The 22,567-nt window shown below is 37.4% G+C and overlaps 1 protein-coding gene across 2 annotated transcripts in view; it reads left to right on the top strand.

Annotated features, from left to right (window-relative positions):
* The window catches only part of LOC138710455 (UDP-glycosyltransferase UGT5-like), a 77,760-nt gene that overhangs the window by 45,088 nt on the left and 10,105 nt on the right, over window positions 1-22,567 (top strand). For both annotated transcript variants that reach the window (XM_069841352.1, XM_069841353.1), the window contains exons 3-4: window positions 5,513-6,105; window positions 16,444-16,666. In XM_069841352.1, the coding sequence (XP_069697453.1) occupies window positions 5,513-6,105; window positions 16,444-16,666 (816 nt within the window). The remainder of the gene's footprint in view (window positions 1-5,512; window positions 6,106-16,443; window positions 16,667-22,567) is intronic.

Raw genomic sequence — 22,567 nt, 5'->3', positions numbered from 1 at the left:
TGTTCAAAAAGTAAATAGGAGTGGAACGCAAAATAAACCTTTATCTAGTAGGCCTAACCTTCTTTCTTCACCCCGTTCTCTATCGCAAATTTGTTATAGTTAAATGAAAATGCGGAATAAATATAGGCCTATCGTGGATAAATTTACTGCTGTGACCCAAAAATAAAATAAACGTTTCCTTTAAGACTCAGATATTGTCTCTGATAATATTAATTCTTCCCATTAACAATGAAAATGTTACAGTGTAACCTCAATTGTCAATTTAATTTAGATTATAAAAATGCGCAACATTAATAAAATTATTTAAGCGACTGCTAGTGGCCAATAAAATATTCATTATTGCATATATTTTTCCTAAATGCTTTACGTTTCCATTCTATGTTGGGACCTGTGCTGATTTTTAAAGGAAAATAAAAGAATCCATTTCATTTGTCTCACAATTTCATTTGTTATACAGAGTGGACCGCTCGAATGTACCGAATTTCAATTGTACGATATGTGACTGGTGAGCGGTTAGAGATAGAACCTTACGGTAACGTTTATATGAAAGAAAAACTCAACAAGTTTCGAATCCTATCGGTAGATGTTACGCAGACACGGTTTCGTTTCGTAGATTGTATCGATTGTCATAATGGCGACACCGCAGATGAAAGCGCAAACTGTGCTGTGGTATGCGGAGTTTAAATCAATTGTTAGAGTTCAAAGGGAGTATCGGCCAGTGTTTAACCATGATGCTCCAACTGCTAAAATCATTAAGAAGTGGCACGATACATTTTTAGCTACAAGATCGGTGTTGAAGAAGCATGGTGGTGGTCGTAGAACATCCGACGAAATGGTTGCAAATGTTCAAGCCGCGTATGAGCGAAGCCTGCGGAAGTCATTAAGAAGGGCTTCGCGGGAACTTGAAGTGCCAAAATCAACACTACAACGAACTGTCCACAAACGTCTCAAACTGTACGCATGCAAAGTGCAGATAATGCAACGTCTGGAGCCGGATGACAAACCCAAACGAGTGGAATTCGCCAATACGATTTATTTTTCTGGGGCTACGTCAAAGATAAAATGTACGCCACCCCAGTCAGAGACCTTCGTGATCTTCGGGAGCGCATCATAAAGGCTATTGAGAGCATTCCAGAAGACATGCTCCAACGTGCTTGGCAAGAAATCGTTCATCGCCTCGATATCGTCACAGTGACAGCTGGAGCTCACGTAGAGATATGGTGATGTGCATATCGAAACTTGTTGAGATTTCCTTTCATATAAACGTTACTGTAGGTTTCTATCTTCAACCGTTTACCAGTCACATACAATTGCAATTAGGTACATTCGAGCGGTCCACCCTACACTGTAAGTGCTAAGCAGCTGGTTCGAAAACACAGTTTTCACTATCAGATTAGAATTTCATCATCTCCATCGTGTAATGAAAGAGTAAAAACAAAAAATTGCCGAAGATAACCGAAGTGTTATCTTATATTCCGCAAACCCGAATCGAATTCAGATTCCAGAGACTGATAATGCATTACTTTCTCATGGTACGAGATAAGTGATGCCGTCTGTCGGGTAATAATTAAAATATCTGTTACGTGTGAAGGAACTATTAAGTCTTATTATGTATGCTTTTCGAATAATACTTACTTACTTACAAATAACTTTTAAGGAACCCGCAAGTTCATTGCCGCCCTCACATAAGCCCGCCATCGGTCCCTATCCTGTGCAAGATTAATCCACTCTCTATCATCATATCCCACCTGCATTTTGATATTATCCTCCCATCTACGTCTCGGCCTCCCCAAAGGTCTTTTTCCCTCCGGTCTCCCAACTAACACTTTATATGCATTTCTGGATTCGCCCATACGTGCTACATGCCCTGCCCATTGCCAGAGAATCCGTCCCACTCCGAGGCTTATTATATGGATTCGTAACAAGCTGGTTTTTTACAGTGATGGGTTGTTAGCCCTTCGCCAACCCCCAAGCTGGAGGATCACCCTTATCGACTGTCCACGACTGCTACTCCCTCTTACTTATCTGTCCGATTTCACAGTCTTTCTCGGTATCATAACTTAAATACTCGGTCACAATATGATAACACGCTAGAAATACCACTCCACACATCATCTCTTTATTCTTCATCTTTCACTGTTGCTACTTCTCGTCACTGGAATTCTCTGCCATCTGAAGTCGAGGGCTGCCGAACTTTAATTTCTTTTAAATGTAAATTAGAAAAATATCTCATGATGAGTTGCCAGACCTAACGCATTCCAAATATTTAATGGAATGTGTTCCACTGTACTTATTTTTTTTTTTTGTTTCTTATTATTATTGTGTAATCATGTAAATCGTGTGTATTTATCACTTAACACCAGTATGTATCCCACTGTGTTTTTTTTAAATTATTAATCACTTTTTTTATTGTGTACATTTTATTCAATTGTCGGTTTCTGGTTTAATTATGTGAATCCTACTTAATTGTAATCTAATACTAATATGTATACTAATGTGTTTATTTTTATTTTTACTGTGTACATTTTTTATTGAATTATCGGCTTCTGTTTTTATGTTATTCGTATTTGATTCTTACTTACTTACTTACTTATTGGCTTTTAAGGAACCCGGAGGTTCATTGCCGCTCTCACATAAGCCCGCCATTGATCCCTATCCTGAGCAAGATTAATCCAATCTCCATCATCATATCCCACCTCCCTCAAATCCATTTTAATATTATCTTCCCATCTACGTCTCGGCCTCCCCAAAGGTCTTTTTCCCGCCGGCCTCCCAACTAACACTCTATATGCATTTCTGGATTCGCCCATACGTGCTACATGCCCTGCCCATCTCAAGCGTCTGGATTTTATGTTCCTAATTATGTCAGGTGAAGAATACAATGCGTGCAGCTCTGCGTTGTGTAACTTTCTCCATTCTTCTGTAACTTCATCCCTCTAGCTCCAAATATTTTCCTAAGAACCTTATTCTCAAACACCCTTAATCTCTGTTCCTCTCTCAAAGTGAGAATCCAAGCTTCACAACTATATAGAACAACCGGTAATATAACTGTTTTATAAATTCTAACTTTCAGATTTTTTGACAACAGACTAGATGACAAAAGCTTTTCAACCGAATAATAACAAGCATTTCCCATATTTATTCTGCGTTTTATTTCCTCCTGAGTGTCATTTATATTTGTTACTATTGCTCCAAGATATTTGAATTTTTCCACCTCTTTGAAGGATAAATCTCCAATTTTTATATTTCCATTTCGTACAATATTCTGGTCACGAGACATAATCATATACTTAGTCTTTTCGGTATTTACTTCCAACCCTATCGCTTTACTTGCTTCAAGTAGAATTTCCGTGTTTTCTTCTAACAATATTAATCTGTATTCCACTATATTTATTTTTACTTAATGAGGTAAATTTTTATGTAACTACCTAATTTGATCTCATTATGTACCTAAATTGTATCAGTATGTAATTACTTAATTCCGATCCATTTGTATGTTCAACAATGTAAGCAAGTTTTAATCCTGGTTGACTGTAAGAGAAGGCCTTACGACCTTAACTCTGCCAGGTTAAATAAAGCCATTATTATTATTATTATTATTATTATTATTATTATTATTATTATTATTATTATTATTATTATTATTTTCGCAGCTACCCTCCATATCTGGAGGACGTCTCTTCTATCCACAACCTGAGTACGCTCCATGCCGTGGTGATAGGGACACACAATACATGGGCTTTTTGAATAATAGTTAAAAAAATAAACTGTAAGCAGTAATATCACTCACAACATAACAATAGACCTTGAAAAGTTGCTCTTTTTTCATTGTGGACGGAAAATATTTAAAGAGGAAACTGAGAAATTATTTATTTTTCTATTATTTATATTCGATTTAACATCTCTAGTCATATCGCGAGTTAATCTTTTGGATGAAATCCGAAGGCTTGTGTACTATTGTTGAGATTGGTTCTATTGTTGTGAACTACCAGATGGCGTTTGTATATTTATTACGGATTTTGTTATAAATAGGGACCGGATTTTTATGTAATATCAATGTGTGCAATATGTACATATTTATGTAAAAAAAAAATAAGCTGAATATGTACCAAAATGTTAAAATCATGAAAATATTTAGTATCAATATCTGGCAGGTATAGGATAGGATAGAGCACCCGACTTTTTTACCGCACACTTGACACGTTACTATTTTTCCATCTGTAGTGAAAGCTTCGTCCTTTGCAATCCATGATTTTATTTTTGTATTTAGGGTTGAAGATACAGACGCCATTTTAGTTAGTTAAAATCAGTAGATAAACTCACTTGCACTTTATAGGTACTGTAAGTACTAAAACTAGAGAATTGAGTGAAATGAATGACACAACAATACTGAAAGCAATGTTTCTCTTTACTGGATTAGTAGAAAGTAAAAGGAGACGTGGGACACATGCATTCTAGCTGCTCCCTGTAAGAAACAAGTACCTACTAAAACCTCAAACTATAGGCATTTACAAACTATTGTTTGAAAAGCGACCTTTCTGTCTCATTCAGAAAGGTAGGATTATTCCAGCTGAGAACCATACTTTCTAATTGCTTGGAAAATTCCATTTCCGTATAGGTCTACTAAATTTAAAATAAAGAGGTCAAGCAATAATCTGAAAGTCTCATGTCAGACTTGATATGGGTTTTCCCTGGAAGAATTAGGAAGAGAGAAGGTAAGGTTGCAAATTGCATGGGAACGACTTGTTAAGACGTGTGCAGAACAATTATAGTTCGAGACAAATCATGTCGTCCTCGTCCCATCCACAGCATGAAGGCAACGCTACTTTCTGAGTGATTTTTACAATACAAGATAGTTGTATGAGAAAGGTTGCCTTTTGTTCACTCATATTTACAGTGGGCGGTATGGGGTGAGTGCCTCTATTACTTCATGGAACTAAGGACGTTTTGTTTCGTCCCGAAATGTATCCTTTCTTGGGTAGGTAAAAAGACTTTTCAAATCTGTGTATTTCAAATTGTAAACTTCTTCAGCAGAAGTTTCTTTTTTTTTTTTTTTCCTTTCAGAGAAGTAAAAAAGAATAAAACCCCTAAATATGTACATTTATGTAATATCAAGCCATAATATGTAATGTGGGGTAAATATGTAAAAATATGTAGTGTCAATTTTAATATATTAATGGTAATTACAAGATTCGCAAAGATTTGTTATTTATATACGGTTAGGTTGAAAGGATTATAATATGTAATTACATAAAAATCCGGTCCCTACCTATGAATATGATTTTGGTAATGAATGAAGTCGGTGATATTGAAGGACGTTGTGGCCCGTATTTCGCGGCGTTTGCCTTACGTTGAGAGGAAAACCCTGAAAACCCTCAAATATAAAATTCAACCTGACCGGAAATCGCATCCGGGCCCTCTGCGTAAGAGACCAGCATGCTGACCCCTACACCACAGAGGTGGTCTAGAGAAATTCTTGTAACTTGTTAAGTTGTTGCTTTTTTCTCTGCAGCTCCCAAAAACCTGTTCGACATGCAGACTATGGGACCGATCCAGTTGACCATGATGATGTGGTACTTAGCAGAGTCCATCTGCGACACCGTGCTGCAGGAGAAAGACGTGCAGCAACTCATTCATTCCAGCAATCTGCATTTCGACCTGGTAGTGATCGAAGCCTTCTACAATGAATGCTTTCTGGGATTCGCACACAAGTTCAACGCTCCAGTGGTCCAGGTGTGCCCTTACGGAGGTTCGAACTTCATGGCGGACTGGGTTGGGAGTCCCAACCCTTACTCGTACGTCCCCGATGAGTTCCTCGATTATAGTGACAAGATGAACTTCTGGGAGCGATTCCACAACTCCTTTATTGCATCCGTGAAGCACGTGACCCGGCAGCTGATACACATGCCGAAGCAGGACGCGGTCGTCAAGAAGTACTTCAACTACACCGGCGCCGGCGAATTTCCATCCATATGGGACCTGGAGACCAAGACCTCACTGGTGCTGCTCAACTCCCATCACAGCCTTAACTTCCCCAAGCCGCTCATGCCCAACTACGTGCAGGTCGGAGGCATGCACGTCCAACCTACGAAGAAACTGCCACAGGTAATGAATGATTCCAAGACTATTGTTGCCAACATATCGCCTTACAATCTCGCTAACGTTTCAACAAAAAGTAGCTAAATCTCTCCAAAGTGTGTTAAAAAATTCCCAGAAATGTCGCTAAGAATTAATAATAAATATCACTAAATAAAAATAAGAAAAACATATATATGCGGAGAAAAATATCATTTCCTCGTCATCACCCTCTTATGCCGAGTCTGGTTGTGTTGTTGACGTCTGTGATGTTGAGGTGGAAGGTGTGGGAACAGCTGATTGTGAATACACTGCACTTGATCCAATCATTGACACTACACTTTCTGGCAAATTGTAAGAGTGGAAATTTTCCCCCAAGCGTTTGACCACAATTTTTTCCTGAAATCTAACACTTATTGAATCTTATATATTAAAATTTATTAAAACCAGCAAAAACTAGTCTCATTTGCTTTACACCAACTGTAGGCACAAAATTCCAAAACTCAACTCTCTCAGGTCGGTTCGGAGTGAAAAATCTCCGCGTTGCGGGGAAGAACCAAGAATTAGCTGGAGCTCGACTCGTAACGTGTCAATCAAAGTTGTCACCGTTTATGGGTGTTGGAGCAGTAGCATTGAGAGAGAGACCTAACCCGTGAGAATCATTGAATCAGCATCTTTCATCCCTGATCACTGATCACAAACATATGAGATCAGGGCTTTCACGTATGAATCATTAGACGACTCAGTCATGCACCCATGCCTCTTCTAAAACTAAGAAGTGCATGACTTCAGTTGAATGTTTTAACTTAAAAGAAAGGAAAAAGTGGAAGAATATAAAGATCAGCAGAAAAGTCGCTAATCGTATTTTACAAAATTTGTCGCCGAGACTGATTCAAAATTCCCTAGATTTAGCGACTTTATTGCTAAATATGGTAACACTGTCCAAGACCAACGACTCGTACATTAATTGGTTTCTTTCTCTTCTTCCCATTCCTTCTTTCTATTGTCATTTTTATGTGACTCTCTTTCTCCTAGCTGCGTTCCCCCCCCCCCTCTGTGTTGTTGGTGAAATGCACAATTTTGTTGTTTTCCTCCCTTAACCCGAGAGAGGTTGCTGTATACATTATCATGGTGGTCACATACCCGGATAATAATGCAATTTCTACGTCGAAGATCAGAAAGATTACTGCAATTAAATAGAATCGTGGTGAGAAAAGTATTCGGGATCTCCACCTCATCATAAACTGCACTTTGACCTGAAATAATTTTTAAAAATAAATCAAGAAAATTATTAAACCCTAAAAAGATTTTTAATTATAACGACGGTATACATTTTGCTACGACTAGTACAGCATTGGATTTTTCCTATTGTAACTTTTGAGAAGGAGATAGATTGAATTTTGCGTTGCAAAATGTATGTTTTCATTTTATTTTAGGAAGAGGTAAATTGCCTGGTGAAATTCCTGCTTTCAAAGAAAGGTTCAGGAACTTTTGAAAGGAGATATTAAACCCAAATAATGTTAGAAATCCATTGACTTTATAAAGGCATGACGATAATTATTCTATCATAACACTGGTCAACAAATTTTAACAAGTTGCATGTATCTGAAGTAAAATCAATCAATTACAATCTAATTTGACCTCCTAAATTCGAAAATGATAACGAAAATATTCAGTTGGTTCTTGTTTTCAAGAAATTTTTAACTTTACAATATATTATAAATGAATTTCTCATTCGCCGCCAAATAACAAGTAAATGTTTTTTTTCATACCTCCGGTGTTAAGGTAATTGATTCTTAAGGAAATTGTTGTGCTGATTCCGAAAATGTCATTGGATTTCTTCTATCGGGTCTAGTTCAAAAGATATTCAAGAAAATATATTCAATAAAAACCAAAATTCTATAAATTTTAAATATTATGTAATATTATGTACATACTTTACAGACGTAGTTTTTTTTAGCCTTTCTTCTTTATTTTATTTCTGGGGCATTCATTATTGTTGATCAGCAATAATCAGCAATCATAGTAGTCGTGACACTAGTAACTCAGCCTTGTTCTTAGGTAGTTATAAGTCCCTAACGAGATCATTTAGTTCATTTTGAGCCATTATTTTAGTAAGGCTCACTTTTATAAGAAATATCTCTCGATAGCTGCTAAATAAGTTATATTAGTAAATTTTGTAATTGTGTGGTAACTGATTTATAAATGCGTACACTGTATATCTGTATATTTCTTTCTGCCATTACACTATATGTTTATCGACATACATATACAGAGTTCCTTTTAGCTTTTTCTTAGTTTCAGATACCACGGCAATATCAATATTAGCAACACTGAATTTGTACGGAAGTATCAAGTGTGGGTAATTTTTTTAATCTCTTAATGAGCAGTATTCAAAAATAAAAATATATATTGGGTGTTCCATTTAAAATAAGAGAGTTGGAATTACTTCCGGTTAAACCGTAAGTAGAAAAAACTCGGTAATACCATTATTGAGTTCTTAATATATACATACCAAGTTTCATGTCACATAACCACATGCTTCAAAAGTTACTTAGGTGGTGCGGGACTTTTAACTAAGCCTGTAAATATAAATAACATATAAAATGTAAATAAATATCTTCTCGAGAGAAATCGTGAAATTCGAGCAAACACGCTACGCAAAATCGAAATGAGAACTAATCCACCAAAATGAAGGTCATTTTCGTTTTTAGCACCCCAAAATTAGTAAGAAATGACTAATTCCATCTCCGATACATTTTTTCTGTTGGCCAGTGTAATCGAACTAAAGTTGCCTCAACCATTTGATACTGAGCGACAGCATGTCGCCGACTTGACCGTCTACGACTACGGCGCAGTGCTTCCCGAACCCTAACCTGGAACACATTTGCAGGTGTACGAGCCGAACGAGGACGTCCTAGTGGCTTATGCTTTATTGAGTCCTCTGTACGCCATTTTGTTATTCACAATACCAAGGTATTGCGACTAGGTACATGACGTGTATCAAATTGCAGTCGAAACCCATGCTGAGTAGCAGTAACGGACTCTGTTTTGATACACAACTCTACCGCACCAATGTGGTGTTTAGTAGACCAACGTTCCATCTCAACTGAACTCCAAAACGCACACAACACAAGGATATTCATACAGCGGGTATGATTTGTATTGGATTGCAAAAATCGTCAAGTGTTTTTGACGCACTCTGTATTACGCACATACGATTCTATTGTTTGACAATGGAGAGGGCCGTGATGAGTGTATAGTATCTTGTGCGCCGCGGTTGGAGTTTTAGTCATAAAATGTGCATTGGTAAACATTCCTGCAGCGTCATGCGATTAGAGCAATTACTGTATGCAGAATATCTAAGTATGCCAAGGCTACTTTTGTTTGAATGTCATTTCTACAAATTAAAGACACTGATTACTGCTACACAGATGACTTGATGGTTAGTAAATCTGAAGGAGACAGAGTAGATTCCTTTCGCGAAAATATATTTGAAAACTATATTTCTCTACAAACTATGATCCTCCACTCTCCAGAATGTGGGCTAATATATACTGGCGAAAGAAACCACAACTATCGTAGAATCATTCTATTCGAAGTTCAGTTCTTCCTTTTATCATAACCATCCCAACATATTTATCTTCATTGAAACCCTATTGGAATTCCAACCCTTAACATATGCATGGGCGTCACGACTGTGCAGGGGGAGGCAAGGAAATCAGTCCAATAATTTTCCGAAAAACAGTTCTGAGGGAAACTGATTTACTCAGTAAAAAGGTGAAAAAATACATTTTGAATTGGAGGCTCGGTGATTTGAATAGGGTAATTAATCCCAGCTTTGTTTTGTGCTCCTAGTATTATACAAACTGCTTTAACCTCTGATGAAGCCATAACATCACTCATTTGTGTTGCTGTCATTAGACTACAACTACCATTGGCAAATCTTGGGAGGACAGGCTTATGATGGGGTCAGAAACATGAGTGGGATCATTAAAAGTGTTCGGTCTTTCATAAAAATATTGACAAACAACCTTTGGTTAATTATTTGCACTTCGGTGCTTATTGCTGTAACTTAGTCATGAAGGAAAGCTTTAATTCATCTAAAACTGTAAACTGCGAATCCTATTTTCTGACACAAATACTAAATCTATATTCACCTACATCCATGAGGAAGCAGTCCAGGGACCAAATGAAAATATTGTCAGGATCAAACCGCTCTATCCCACAAGACAGATATACCGAAGGTCACATAGAGGACATTCTGATAAAGTGTTACATTCAGTTTTATTATATACTGTATGTGATGATTGTCCATGTCTGACAGGTAGTCTGAGTGACAATCTGAATCTGATGCTCACAGGTGGGTCATACTGGCTTAGCACTCACTGAACCAGGTTCCATCCTTAATACGGGTACCCGATAAGCTCTAGGGCCCGGAGCTTTAAGCCCTTTTTATATCAGCATGAGAAACCCGAACTATCTCTAAGGCTGCATTCACCCCAGCCTATTTTTAACTGTTGTACATGACAGATGAAATAAGGGGAAGTGCAGTGTGTTAGTGAAATGAAAGAGGAAAACGAGAGTTCTCCGAAAAAAAAATCCTCTGTAATGTCAGCCTTGTCCACCACAAAATTTCATCACCACCTGATCGGGGATCGGATAGGACGATAGATCGATAGAAGACCAGCTCTAGCACTGAGCTACATACTCTACTTTCATACTCCTGTTGAAGGGACTGACTGCAATAACTGATCAAATTTATCTCAGTGTAGTATCTTTACCTGTTTACGACCAAGTCAGAGAACTTAACACAAACATTCTAATGGCTTCTTCTAGCGAACTGACAAATGATGACCTTGCATTCATTCTGGTACTCCTACATCCAGACGACAACTCATTTATTACTGAATCTGTCAATTCGCGAACATAGCCCAGTACTCTAGTGCAGACCTGCAGAACTGTAACTCCTCAGAGAGACTGCCTTACTACCCCTTCTTACTCCACCCATCTTTTCTACCAGTGCGGTCATGAAGTTGTAGTTACACTCGGCTGCATCAACATTCATTCTCGCGGGGGCAGGTATACAATACGCTATCAAGAATTACAAATGTACAGATAATAAAATCCTTAGGAACATACCTTTATAAAGTAAGAGAAAATGAATGAGGGAAATAAATAAGTTAAAAGACATGTAAAATAAATTTTAAAATGTATGTGTGCATACAATACAAGAAGGTCTACCTATGTATATATCGTCCTATTACTAGTAAAGCCGATTAAGTCCACTTTTTGTGTAAAATAAGTTAAGTACAGTCCCCGACTTGTATTTCGTGCTCCGTATTCTACTAAAATGAATTAAGTCCGAAATGTTGCATGCAGGCAACAAACCAATTACTTTATTTGAAGAACTTATTATGATTTTTCGTGCATTAATAAAGTTTTAATTCCTGTTTTTACAAAACTTGCATTACTGGTCTTAATTGGTTTTACTAGTAATATGACGATAAATAAATTGTACGTTGATAAGTGAGTGATAGCTATATGACCGGTTGTCAATGCTGCCATTCAACATTGTAACGCACTCCAGCCAAATAAATAAATATATACTGTATATAAATAAATAAATAAATTATATGTATATATATGTATACACACAATACGCGTACTGCAGTTTAAAGAGAACTGGAACATGGCAAAATCTAAACCCATAAAGAAATACTACTTCCAAAGGAAATGAGAATATGGTTATTTTGTTGTTGAAGACGAAAGAATTGCTTGTTTACTGTGTACCATCCAATTTATTTCTACTCGTCATTTCAATATTAAACCACATTTCAACAAAGCCCATATTAAGAATTATGGAATGCACAAACCTTCGGTTAAGTTCATTATTAACAACTGTATATTGATTATTTATTTATATACTGTTAAATTAAGGACGTCACTCGTGTTCATTTTGAATTGAAATTAATAGCGTCACTCGTTGTGTTCATTTTGAATTGAAATTAATAGTGATTTTCAAGGTTCATTACTTAAATGCTATAAATTTATGTTTCCGTAGGTGATGATAGGAGGAAAGTTTTGGAAAATCTAAAGCAGGTCAGGTGCAAAGAAATCTGAAAGAAACTATCGACAGGAAATGTAGCATAATGGTATACCTTGAAACGAAATAACGCATTATAAATACGATGAATTTATTACAATCCTTTTTGAAAATTATATGCCGTCAATGATGGATCTTTGCACGGGCAGAGAATGTAAACAACTCTACGCGGAAGTTGATCATCCCCAATAGAAGTGAAGTGAGGCTGACGCCATATTTCCCCTACTTACGAGTGCAGGCCTGCTCTAGTGTATTCAAGCATATGTAATTCGATTAGACTCCACTTACCCATTCATCCAATTTAACAGCTACAGTAAATTATCAAGACAGGATATAATTACAGTAAACATAAATAAAATTCGTGTTGGAACAGAAAATGTAATTAAAAGTACGCAGAAAATAATTTGATACCAATAGATCCGAACTTCCTATTTCGTCGATACATCATGTAGAAATTCACCCCCGTCATTCACCTTAATAACAATTTCGAACCACTTTTAACGGAAATGGAGACTGATGTGAAACAATCTCCAACTGTCAACCCACTGGTATCAATCCACCAACTTGAAATACAGTCCCTGTTCGACCCAAACCGTTTAAAATACCGTTTACTATATTCAACTGGGTTCATTGCACCAACAATGACATTAACTTACGACGACCAAAGGAAACAGTAGCCTCCTCAAGGAACACCACATTTTTTTCATTTTTAATTAATTCCAAAGTCATCTACGCATTTGTCATTTCGATGGCTGAGAACCAGACTGTTCTAAGTCCAACTTTTTATAAGAAAGAAATCTGTGTTTCATTGTGTTCCAGTTCTTGTCGGCATATATGAATCGAACAAAATTGTAAATATTCCTCTTCATAAGGTTGCTATGAAGCTATTCCAAAGTGTTTCATGAAGCTTTGAATGCCAGGAGCTTAAAATAGCTCTTCTGAAAAAAAAAATAGTAAAATGGACTGGGAACAGTCTGGTTCTAGGCCATCGATTTATTGTTTTTCACATACAATTTTCACAATGTAAGACTCATCCGGAAAAGTTGTATATTTGTGTGTACTTTTCGAAGAATGTCTTGAATGAAATGTCAGCATTATTTTAATAAATGCATCACACATTCTTCATCAAATAAATGCATTATCTCATGGGCCCTGACTGTAACTTTTCTTCTTATAATTCACATAAGCTTGTTAATGTTTGTGTTCACATGATGCTAACATTGAGAGTCTTATCACATCACATGACGACATGACGCATGACAATTACGAAGTTTGAAGAATAATTTTTCATTCACAATATTCAGCACATTTTCTACAGAGCCTGAAATATATTCGTTCAATTTAGTATTAGAGATTGACTTTACTTTCGACATTGCACCTGTACTGCACGGTGACGTTCCTTTGACACATTGTACTGTCCAGTTGATGGAGAACAGAAAGCTGGTAATTATTATTTATTTTAGTAGGTTATTTTACGACGCTTTATCAACATCTTAGGTTATTCAGCGTCTGAATGAGATGAAGGTGATAATGCCGGTGAAATGAGTCCGGGGTCCAGCACCGAAAGTTACCAAGCATTTGCTCATATTGGGTTGAGGGAAAACCCCGGAAAAAACCTCAAACAGGTAACTCGCCCCGACCGTGAATCGAACAACGGGCCACCTGGTTTCGCGGCCAGTCGCGCTAACTGTTACTCCACGTGTGGACTGGTAATTATTATGTACTGTGGTATGAAGGAGGTACTTTGTGTGGAGGGTTGTAAAAAAAGTGCTGTGTAGGCTAAATCTACCCAATTTCATTATACTAAAGATTTTTTAATGAAAAATATCACATGATTAGCATGAATACTGTTTTAATGTATAGGTACATACTATTTGACCATTATAAAATGTAATCCCCAAAGTAAAGAAGGTAATGAAGACATAATTAAACGAAATTGAAAATATGTTACAAGTCGGTACCTTATTTCGCGTTAGTCTACCTAATTTATTAATAGCCAATGTTCCATCCAAAATATATTTTATTCTCTGTCACTACCACATTCTCTTTCTCTTGTACATTCTCTAAAACATTTATTCACTATCACTGCCACTTTTTTTCTTCACTTGCTCACTCGTTGCACATAAATATAGTGGGTGACTTCCTCCAATCTACAGCTTGGCAGTGGAGTAACGCTTAGCTTGCCTGAACGTGGTTGAGCGGGCACGGATTCAAATTCCGGTTGCGACATGTTACCTGATTGTTTTTTTTTTTTTTTTTGCCCCCAGATTTTCCCCCCAATTACTTTAAGCAGAATTGCTTGGTAACTTTCGGCGTTGGACCTTAGACTCATTTCGCCTTCATTAACATCGTTTCATGAATCATCATCATTAATAGTTACAAGTTGATCAGGAGGACATGGCGGACGTGGTTCCCGGATCCGCCTATAGATGGAATTTGTATGCGGTGGCTGCACATACCCCAGAGAAGCGCAGGGGCTTCAATCAGCGGACTGCGTTATAACGGAGGAGTGTAGCTCCCTCGGATAGATGACGCTTTGGTGAATCGCGGAATCGACGGCGGCGTGTCCCTATGGTTAAGGATGCAGCACGTTCAAGCACATGAATTACGAAAAGATGCCATCGATCAGAGAAAGCTTCAGAGGAACATCACTCGATACAATGACATCAAGACGTGAATCACGTGCTTGAAAAAACGATCCTACGGGCTTAAAAAAATCCTCCCAATAGGTCTATAAGGATGTTTCACAATAAGCCTAAAGGCTGCGGTGATTGCACAAAAAGGCCTTCCTCCGAAGGAAAAAAACGATGAGAGATTCTCTCTCTTTTATAGAGCTGCGTATACAGGGTGATTCACGAGGAAAAGTAAAAAAAATTAAGGATGCGAATTCTGAAGTCATTCTGAGTGAAAAAGTTCATGTGAATATAGGTCAGTTTTCGAACTGTTACGGAGATATGGCTCTTTGATTTCACAAAAACTTCTGAGATTCCATTGTACTAACTCGCATTTAGAGACAGATAACGGACAAATTTAAAGTTTATATTCACGTATGCATACATACCTAATATTCTAGAAGTCGGGGTCGATGTTTTCGTGCGTTTTCAAAGGCGTCTCCTCCTGCTTCAATGCACTGTTGCGCTCGGGGCGTGAATCGCGCTGGTCGCTCGTGAGAGTTGCACGTGGCTGTCTTTATGCCGCATCCAAAATACGGTCGATTAGTGCTCCTCTCGTTTCTTCGTTCCTTTGCTATACCAAGTCTTTCACCCAACCCCATAGACAGTAAATACTCTTCGATATGGTACCCTTCTGTTAGGAAAGCGTCGTTCATATTCAACGACGGCTTACAAGGTACTTCCATCGAACAAACCATAAACATACACAATATCGGCGTATTCTGCAGTCGAAAATTTATAAGGCATCTTGAAAAACACAACTTAACATTTCCGGTAACTACTGTACTGTAGGTAGCTGACTGAAATGCTGTGAACCGATAAGTGATAGCGTATTTGTTGTGACATTTGTAATGCCCCATCACCCGGTTTGTTTCTCTTCTCTTATCTACATCGCTCACAATGTAGATTCCAATGTTACATCATTCATCGGTGATGTTGTCTCACGTCAGCAGCATATGGTAACGTCTGATTCACATTGGGGCGAGACTTTTACCAAAAAAAATGCATCTAGCTCCGCTATCGTTCGAAAATGGACCTATGTTCATATGAACTTTTTCACTCAAAATGGCCTAAGATATCGTATCCTAAATTTTTTACTTTTCCTCGTGAATCACTCTGTATATGAAGTTGAATAAAAGTTCGAACTGAACTCTGACTCAGATAGTGACATATCCTTCTCAAATTTGATGTTCATATAAATAAACGTTGCTCTATCAACTATGAGGTTATTTGCCTTCTATAGAATTTACGATCGCGAGGTTTCATTTTGGCAAGTAATACCGAGAATTCGAAAAGGAAGTGTCTGTAAATTTAAAGAAATTGGGGCACAGATCATTAACCGCAGGGAGTAAATAAACAATGACGAACGCCATGTGTAGCATTCAGTTATGTAAGAATGGTTTTGCTCTGGTTAATTTCAGTTACCTTTTTTTTAAATAGCCCGTATATATAACAGAAATCTTCATTGAATTAGCTTATAAGTAGTGGCACATCTAGTTCATACAATTCGTTCAACACAAATTTCCCTGAATGTTATGTTTAAGATGCTAGATGCTTCATGGATTTACATGACACCACTCACTGTTTCAGGACTTGCAGCAGTACCTGGACAACGCTCCGGATGGAGTGATTTACTTCAGCATGGGCTCAAATCTGCAGAGTTCCCAAATGCCCGAATCTAAGAGGAACGCCATTTTGAAAGCGTTTTCTAAACTAAAACAGAAGGTGTTATGGAAGTGGGAGACAGAGACCCTGCCAGGACAGCCACCGAATGTGAAGCTGGGGAAGTGGCTACCTCAGAATGATATCCTCGGTAAGTGCTGGGTCTGTGAAAGAATTTAGGCCTAAAATTTGTTTGCGTGAATACAACCGGGATGGCGTAAAATTAGGACCTTGATAGCTACAAGCCTTTACGTTTTCGTCACGTGAGTAATGAAAGACCGAGAATAGAATTGAAGCACAAGATAACTCTACCATCTTATTTTACAATAGCTTCCGCTTTTGATAGTGCAAGGGGCATAGAAGCATTGCAATATTATCTTGCAGCAACACAATTGTCTTCTGAAGTCCACGATGTAATATAAACAAAATTTAATGCCTTGGTAAAATTATATGCAATCGATTTATTCCCACAATCGACTCCACCAATCGAAAATACCACTCGAGAACATAGCCAACAAACACCTTGAAGCACTGAAAGACTGCATGAGTGAGATCTAGTGACTCCTGCTTAATTTAAAGATTTAAAATTATTTTTTTAAACTATTTCTTCAGTTCTTGATGTTAAAAATGTTAATCCATGATTAATTCATGAAAAGATAAGACTGATATAACTTGGATGCCAGTACTGCAGACTAGCTTAATGATAACCCTTCAATTTATGTTATCCCAAAACTTCATGTAAAAATTTATTGGATGCTGTGTAATCACCTCCAGCAGTTGTGTGCACTACTATTCTCTACACCACACAGTCTTCTCAGTAGAGACCCAGATGACTAAGCTGAGTACGTATACGAGGGTCTATCTATATGCTGTAGCCCTGACCCACTTATAGTTGAAAAAAACTTACCTTTTTCACATAGTACCCTAGTATATTGATGCACTTCTCCCAGCGATGCTCCAGCATTTCCACAGCTTCCTGGAAGAAAGGTTCTCCAAACTCTGCAAACCACCGGTTTACTGACTTTTTGACTTTATTATTGCATGTAAATTTCTTCCCACGTAGGTGTTCTTTGAGTTTTGGGAACAGACTGAAGTCTCTGGGTACCAGATCTGGTGAATAGGGTGGATGGTTCTGCAATTCAAATCCTGCTGTTGAAATTGCAGCCATTGCAACTAAGGACTTCTGACTTTGAGTATTGTCTTGGTGGAAAAGAACCTTTCGTCTCAACTTGTCACGACGTTTCTCCTTGATAGTATCCAGAAAATTCCCAATTAAATTTGCATAATAAAGATCTGTTATTGTGGCTTCTTTCTGCAAATAGTTTGTCAAAATAAAATCTTGGTCATCCCTGAAAACAAAGAGCAAAACCTTGCCTGCTGATGGCTACACCTTGCACATTTTAGGGATCGATGAACCCGTATGTTTCCGCTCCATACTTTTAATTTTGATTTCAGTGTCATAGTGGTGAATACATGTCTCTCTCATCCATAGTCACATACCATTCAAGAATTTTGTTTGCTCTAAAATTAGCTAAATGCTGCTCGCAGAGCACTGCTCTTTGTCGCTTTTGCGTCGGCGTTAACATTCTAGGTACCCAGCTTGCAGTTATTTTTTTAATGTCCAATTTGTTTACCAAAAATTGTCGACACCATAGTATGATAAGCCTATTTCCTCTACTATATCAATGATAGTGACTCGTCGATCTTGCTGGACTAAATCATGCACTTTATTATTGATTTTTTCTGGTGTTGTGACAGTTCTCGAAGGGCCGCAATCATATTAATTTTCACACGTTATTCTCCCATATTTAAACATTTTACACCATCTCTTTACAATACCATAAGATACAGTACATTCTTCCAAGGTAGCTTTCATATCTTGGTGAAATTGAGATGGAAACATTCCCTTCTTTTGCACTTCGCTCGACATTGCCATTCCTCCACTGACTCAGCACCTTCGGCCACTCGAACAGCTACTAGAGCCAACGCGGACAAGTACAGATTTGTAACTTTACATGTAGCCAAACTAGAAATAGGTCAGGGTTACAGCATAGAGATCAACCCTCATACAGGAAGGTAGCTATAATTGCAGCTACATAGGAAGGTTTCTTCGTCCATGAACTCATTGTTAGTGACTTGAATAGAAAATACAAACATTGCAACATAATATATCCTTTGGCAAACGCCGTCTTTCACAGCGACGCCAGATAATGGTAATTTAGAAACTTCAACTCAGACATTAAATTTGTAGACTTCACTACTCAGATAGTGGAGTCTGATGATAGCTATGGCCTTGCTATTCGACTATATATCCGCCAGATTTAGGAGACGACAAACAAGCGCGACTCGAAGACTGAAGGAAGGCTCGACGTTACATACCCAATTTGGAGGATAGATCTAGATCTCGATCGAGAGAATAGAAACACACCTAAGCCCAAATATATCCTGAGTCTTCGGGGATACAGAGTACATCTTTGTGGTCGTTTTGGCGGTGTGAGGACCAATGTAGGTTGTGCTATCCTGACTAGAGACAGCTTTCATTCCTTTATCATTGATTCATAGTTTTCATGATTACTAATTATAGCTAGAAGAATCAATTTATCGTCCATCTCTTCAATATCAGCCTGTTTGTACTTACTCTCCCCAATATGCCGTTCACAGAACAAGATTTGCAGGCCACTACTAAACAACTTCACGCCACTTTTCTTTTGATGGGAGGTTTCAATGCTTCCCACTATAACTGGGGCACCCATACAGATGCTGACAGAGGACATAAATATTGAGTTACGTGCTCGTTTGAATCTTATTGTCCTTAATACAGGCGAGGTAACCTATATATCTATAGCCAATGGTAAATACTACATGTTATCTCTCCATTTTGTAGCCCAATTTTGTCCTCATGCTTGGAATAGTTGGTCATCCGTGATCTTCATGGTAGCGACCACTTCGCCATTCGAATATGTCTTTCCGCAGTACGTCCTGCGGAGTCACTGTCGATAGTTTTGGAGAGTGGCAGATTTTTTCATAATGTCTTTGGAAAAAAGCCCTAATCCGTCCTCTTCCCAAAAATAAAACTCTATCTTCTCCGGACGACTACAGACCTATTAGCATCCTAACTGAATTATCAAAAGTACTGGAACAAGAAACTGACAGCATACTTAAACCATAACGGCTTACTTGACGATTACCAATCAGGATTTAGGACTGGCCACAGCACCACAACTGCGTTACTAAAAGTCAATGAAGACATACGCGAAGCTACGGATGACAGTAAACTGACTTTATTGACTTTACTTGACTTCAGCAAGGCCTTTGATACTGTTGATATTGACCTCCTTTTATGCAAATTGACAAACTTGTATCTATCGGATAATGCTGTCGCTTGGTTTCAATCCTACCTTCGTGACCGTCAGCAGTGTACATTAATTGGTGATTTCTCTTCTGAATGGCGCTTCACGAAATCTGGAGTTCCTCAAGTGTCGGTGCTAGGTCCTCTACTATTTACGATATATATTAACGACGTGACAAAAACCATACAGCACTGCAGATACCACTTGTTTGCTGACGATTTACATATCTATATACACTTTCGTCCTGGTGAACTAACTGATACAGTGACCACAATAACTTAAGACCTAAACTCTATCTATATGTGGACACATAAATTTGGACTGAGGTTAAACCCAGGAAAATCGCAGGCAATTGTATTGGGACATCAGCGCTTACTCAGTACAATTGACGACAAAACCATACCAAGACTGTCAATAAATTGGTCGTTTATTAAGCATAGCGACACTGTAAAAAATCTTGAATTATTAATGGACAGAGATCTAAACTGGAATAGTCAAGTAACTCACATCTGTAAGAAAATATTTTCATTGCTCCACTCTCTATATCAGTTGCGAAACTATCTTCCTCTTTCCATAAAAAGAAACATTATTCAATCGTCAGTGATGCCCCATTTTGATTACTGCGATTCTCTCTTGACAAATATAACTGTCAAATTAGTTGAAAAACTACAACGTGTTCATAATGTGTGTGTCCGCGTCATCTGCAATACTCGTAAATTTGACCATATAACGCCATCTTTTGAAGTTCTTTCATGGGTCCGCCTTTATCTATTCTGTTTAGAATATTGTTCACTTCTACTCCAAAATATCTGAGAACTCGCTTTGAATATCTTACAACGTTACGGAATCAACATTAGGCCTTATTATCCATTCCTCGTCACCGTACCTCTTTGTATTCATCCTCTTTCACAGTGTCAGTTTATCGCCTATTGAACTCCTTACCTCGTCATGTCAGGGATTGCCGAACGGTTAATCAATTTAAATTAAGAATTAAGAATTACATACATTTTCATTAAACTGATTTGTGAGTGTTAGCCGATTTTTAGAGGTTACTCTGTGCATATAAATTGTCATTTAGGCCTATCATAAAGTAGAATTAGGATATGAATTATAAATAACTTAATTATGTATCATGTTCAGTTAATATTTCATTATAGCCCGTGTAAGCTTGTTACTGTGTATGAAAATTATATTTATATTTAAGTATGACTTTACTATTTTTGTCATTGTTTCATTATGTATTTCACTTCTGGTAGTGTGGAAGAGAAGGCCTCATGGCCTTAACTCTACCAGAATAAATAAATAAATAAATATTGGGGATCACTTCGAGACGGAACTGAAGTTAAAGGTTTTAAGTTGTGTTATGAACACTGTCAATAAAAAGATTTGCCAATAGGGTGATGTTGTACTACAAAATCAGGTCTGTTATGTAGCAAACAAATTAATTTTATCAAATAATACACAACGACTATTAAGCCTACTTCCTAACGAGATAAGAAGTTTATAGTTGGAGGATAGAGGAAGAATGTCTAGTAAGGATTTTTAAATTGGTTGTAGAGTTCGTTAGGAGAAACTAGGGAAGTTTTTAGAGAATCTCTTGGTCAAGATGCAGAAAAAAAATTACTTTCTTTCAGTGAAACGTGTGGACGACTTCTAGCTCATCTGGGTATGTTCTGAGCTTTCATAGTATGTCTTTATAAAAATATAAAATTGTATAAAAAGTTGAAAACTTTTAAAATTGTTAACATTATTTGAAAGCTAATATACCTTACACAACCGGGCGGTACCGCTTCGGTACTGGTTTTGTGGCTTCGTTAGCGTTTTGTATGTTACATTTTTTAATAATCATTATACTTTTATTTTTTAATTGTATAATGTTTTGTATTTTAAAAAGAATTCTGAAGAACACTGAATATGCCTTTATATTGTGGAACAACGAGGTGATAGAGAGAGCTGGATGTTCCTGATTCTTGACACTTCTGACGTGAGATATTTCGAGATTGTAAGAAATGATTGTTTACTGTAGAGAGAGGGCAGCATTGGTAAGTTTAAACAGCATCTGGAAAGATTTATAGTTATTCAAGAACAATTAAATTTAATTAAGTAAACTGGTGTTGAGCTAATGTCGTAAAATCTGTAATTGTTGGTCCAGACATGCTCTGTTGATATAATATGCAGTGATGAATGATCAGTTCGTTGTTGTACAGAAACATAAACTTCAAAAGCGACTTAAGCGTGCCATTTAGACATAAGTTTAAAATAAATACTAAATAATTGGTTGATTGGCAAAGTTACTCGTGTTAAATTACATAAACAACTTTGGCTTACAGCTGTTTCGGTGCTTCTTCACACCATCCTCAGAGCCTACTAGATCTCGGTGTCATCTCGAACTTCGCTGCTTGTTGTGGGGGTGCGTTTGCGTGTTGAAAAGTGTTGAAACATGAAACATAATATACTGGCAGAGATACGTAGACGACATACTCATACTATACAAAGGGAACAAACGACAAATACACAAACTACACCAATACATAAACAAAACACACCCAAAACTTCAGTACACACTGGAACTAGAAAACAATAACTCCATAAATTTCCTAGACATCACCATAACAAAAATTGACAACAAACACAACTTCAAAATATACAGAAAACCAACCACCACCACCACACACATACACAACACATCTAACCACCCCATA

The sequence above is a fragment of the Periplaneta americana genome, chromosome 12 (genome assembly GCF_040183065.1).
Source record: "Periplaneta americana isolate PAMFEO1 chromosome 12, P.americana_PAMFEO1_priV1, whole genome shotgun sequence".
Lineage (NCBI taxonomy): Eukaryota > Metazoa > Arthropoda > Insecta > Blattodea > Blattidae > Periplaneta > Periplaneta americana.
Note: the sequence above shows the minus strand (reverse complement) of the source record. Positions and strands in the feature narration are given on the sequence as shown.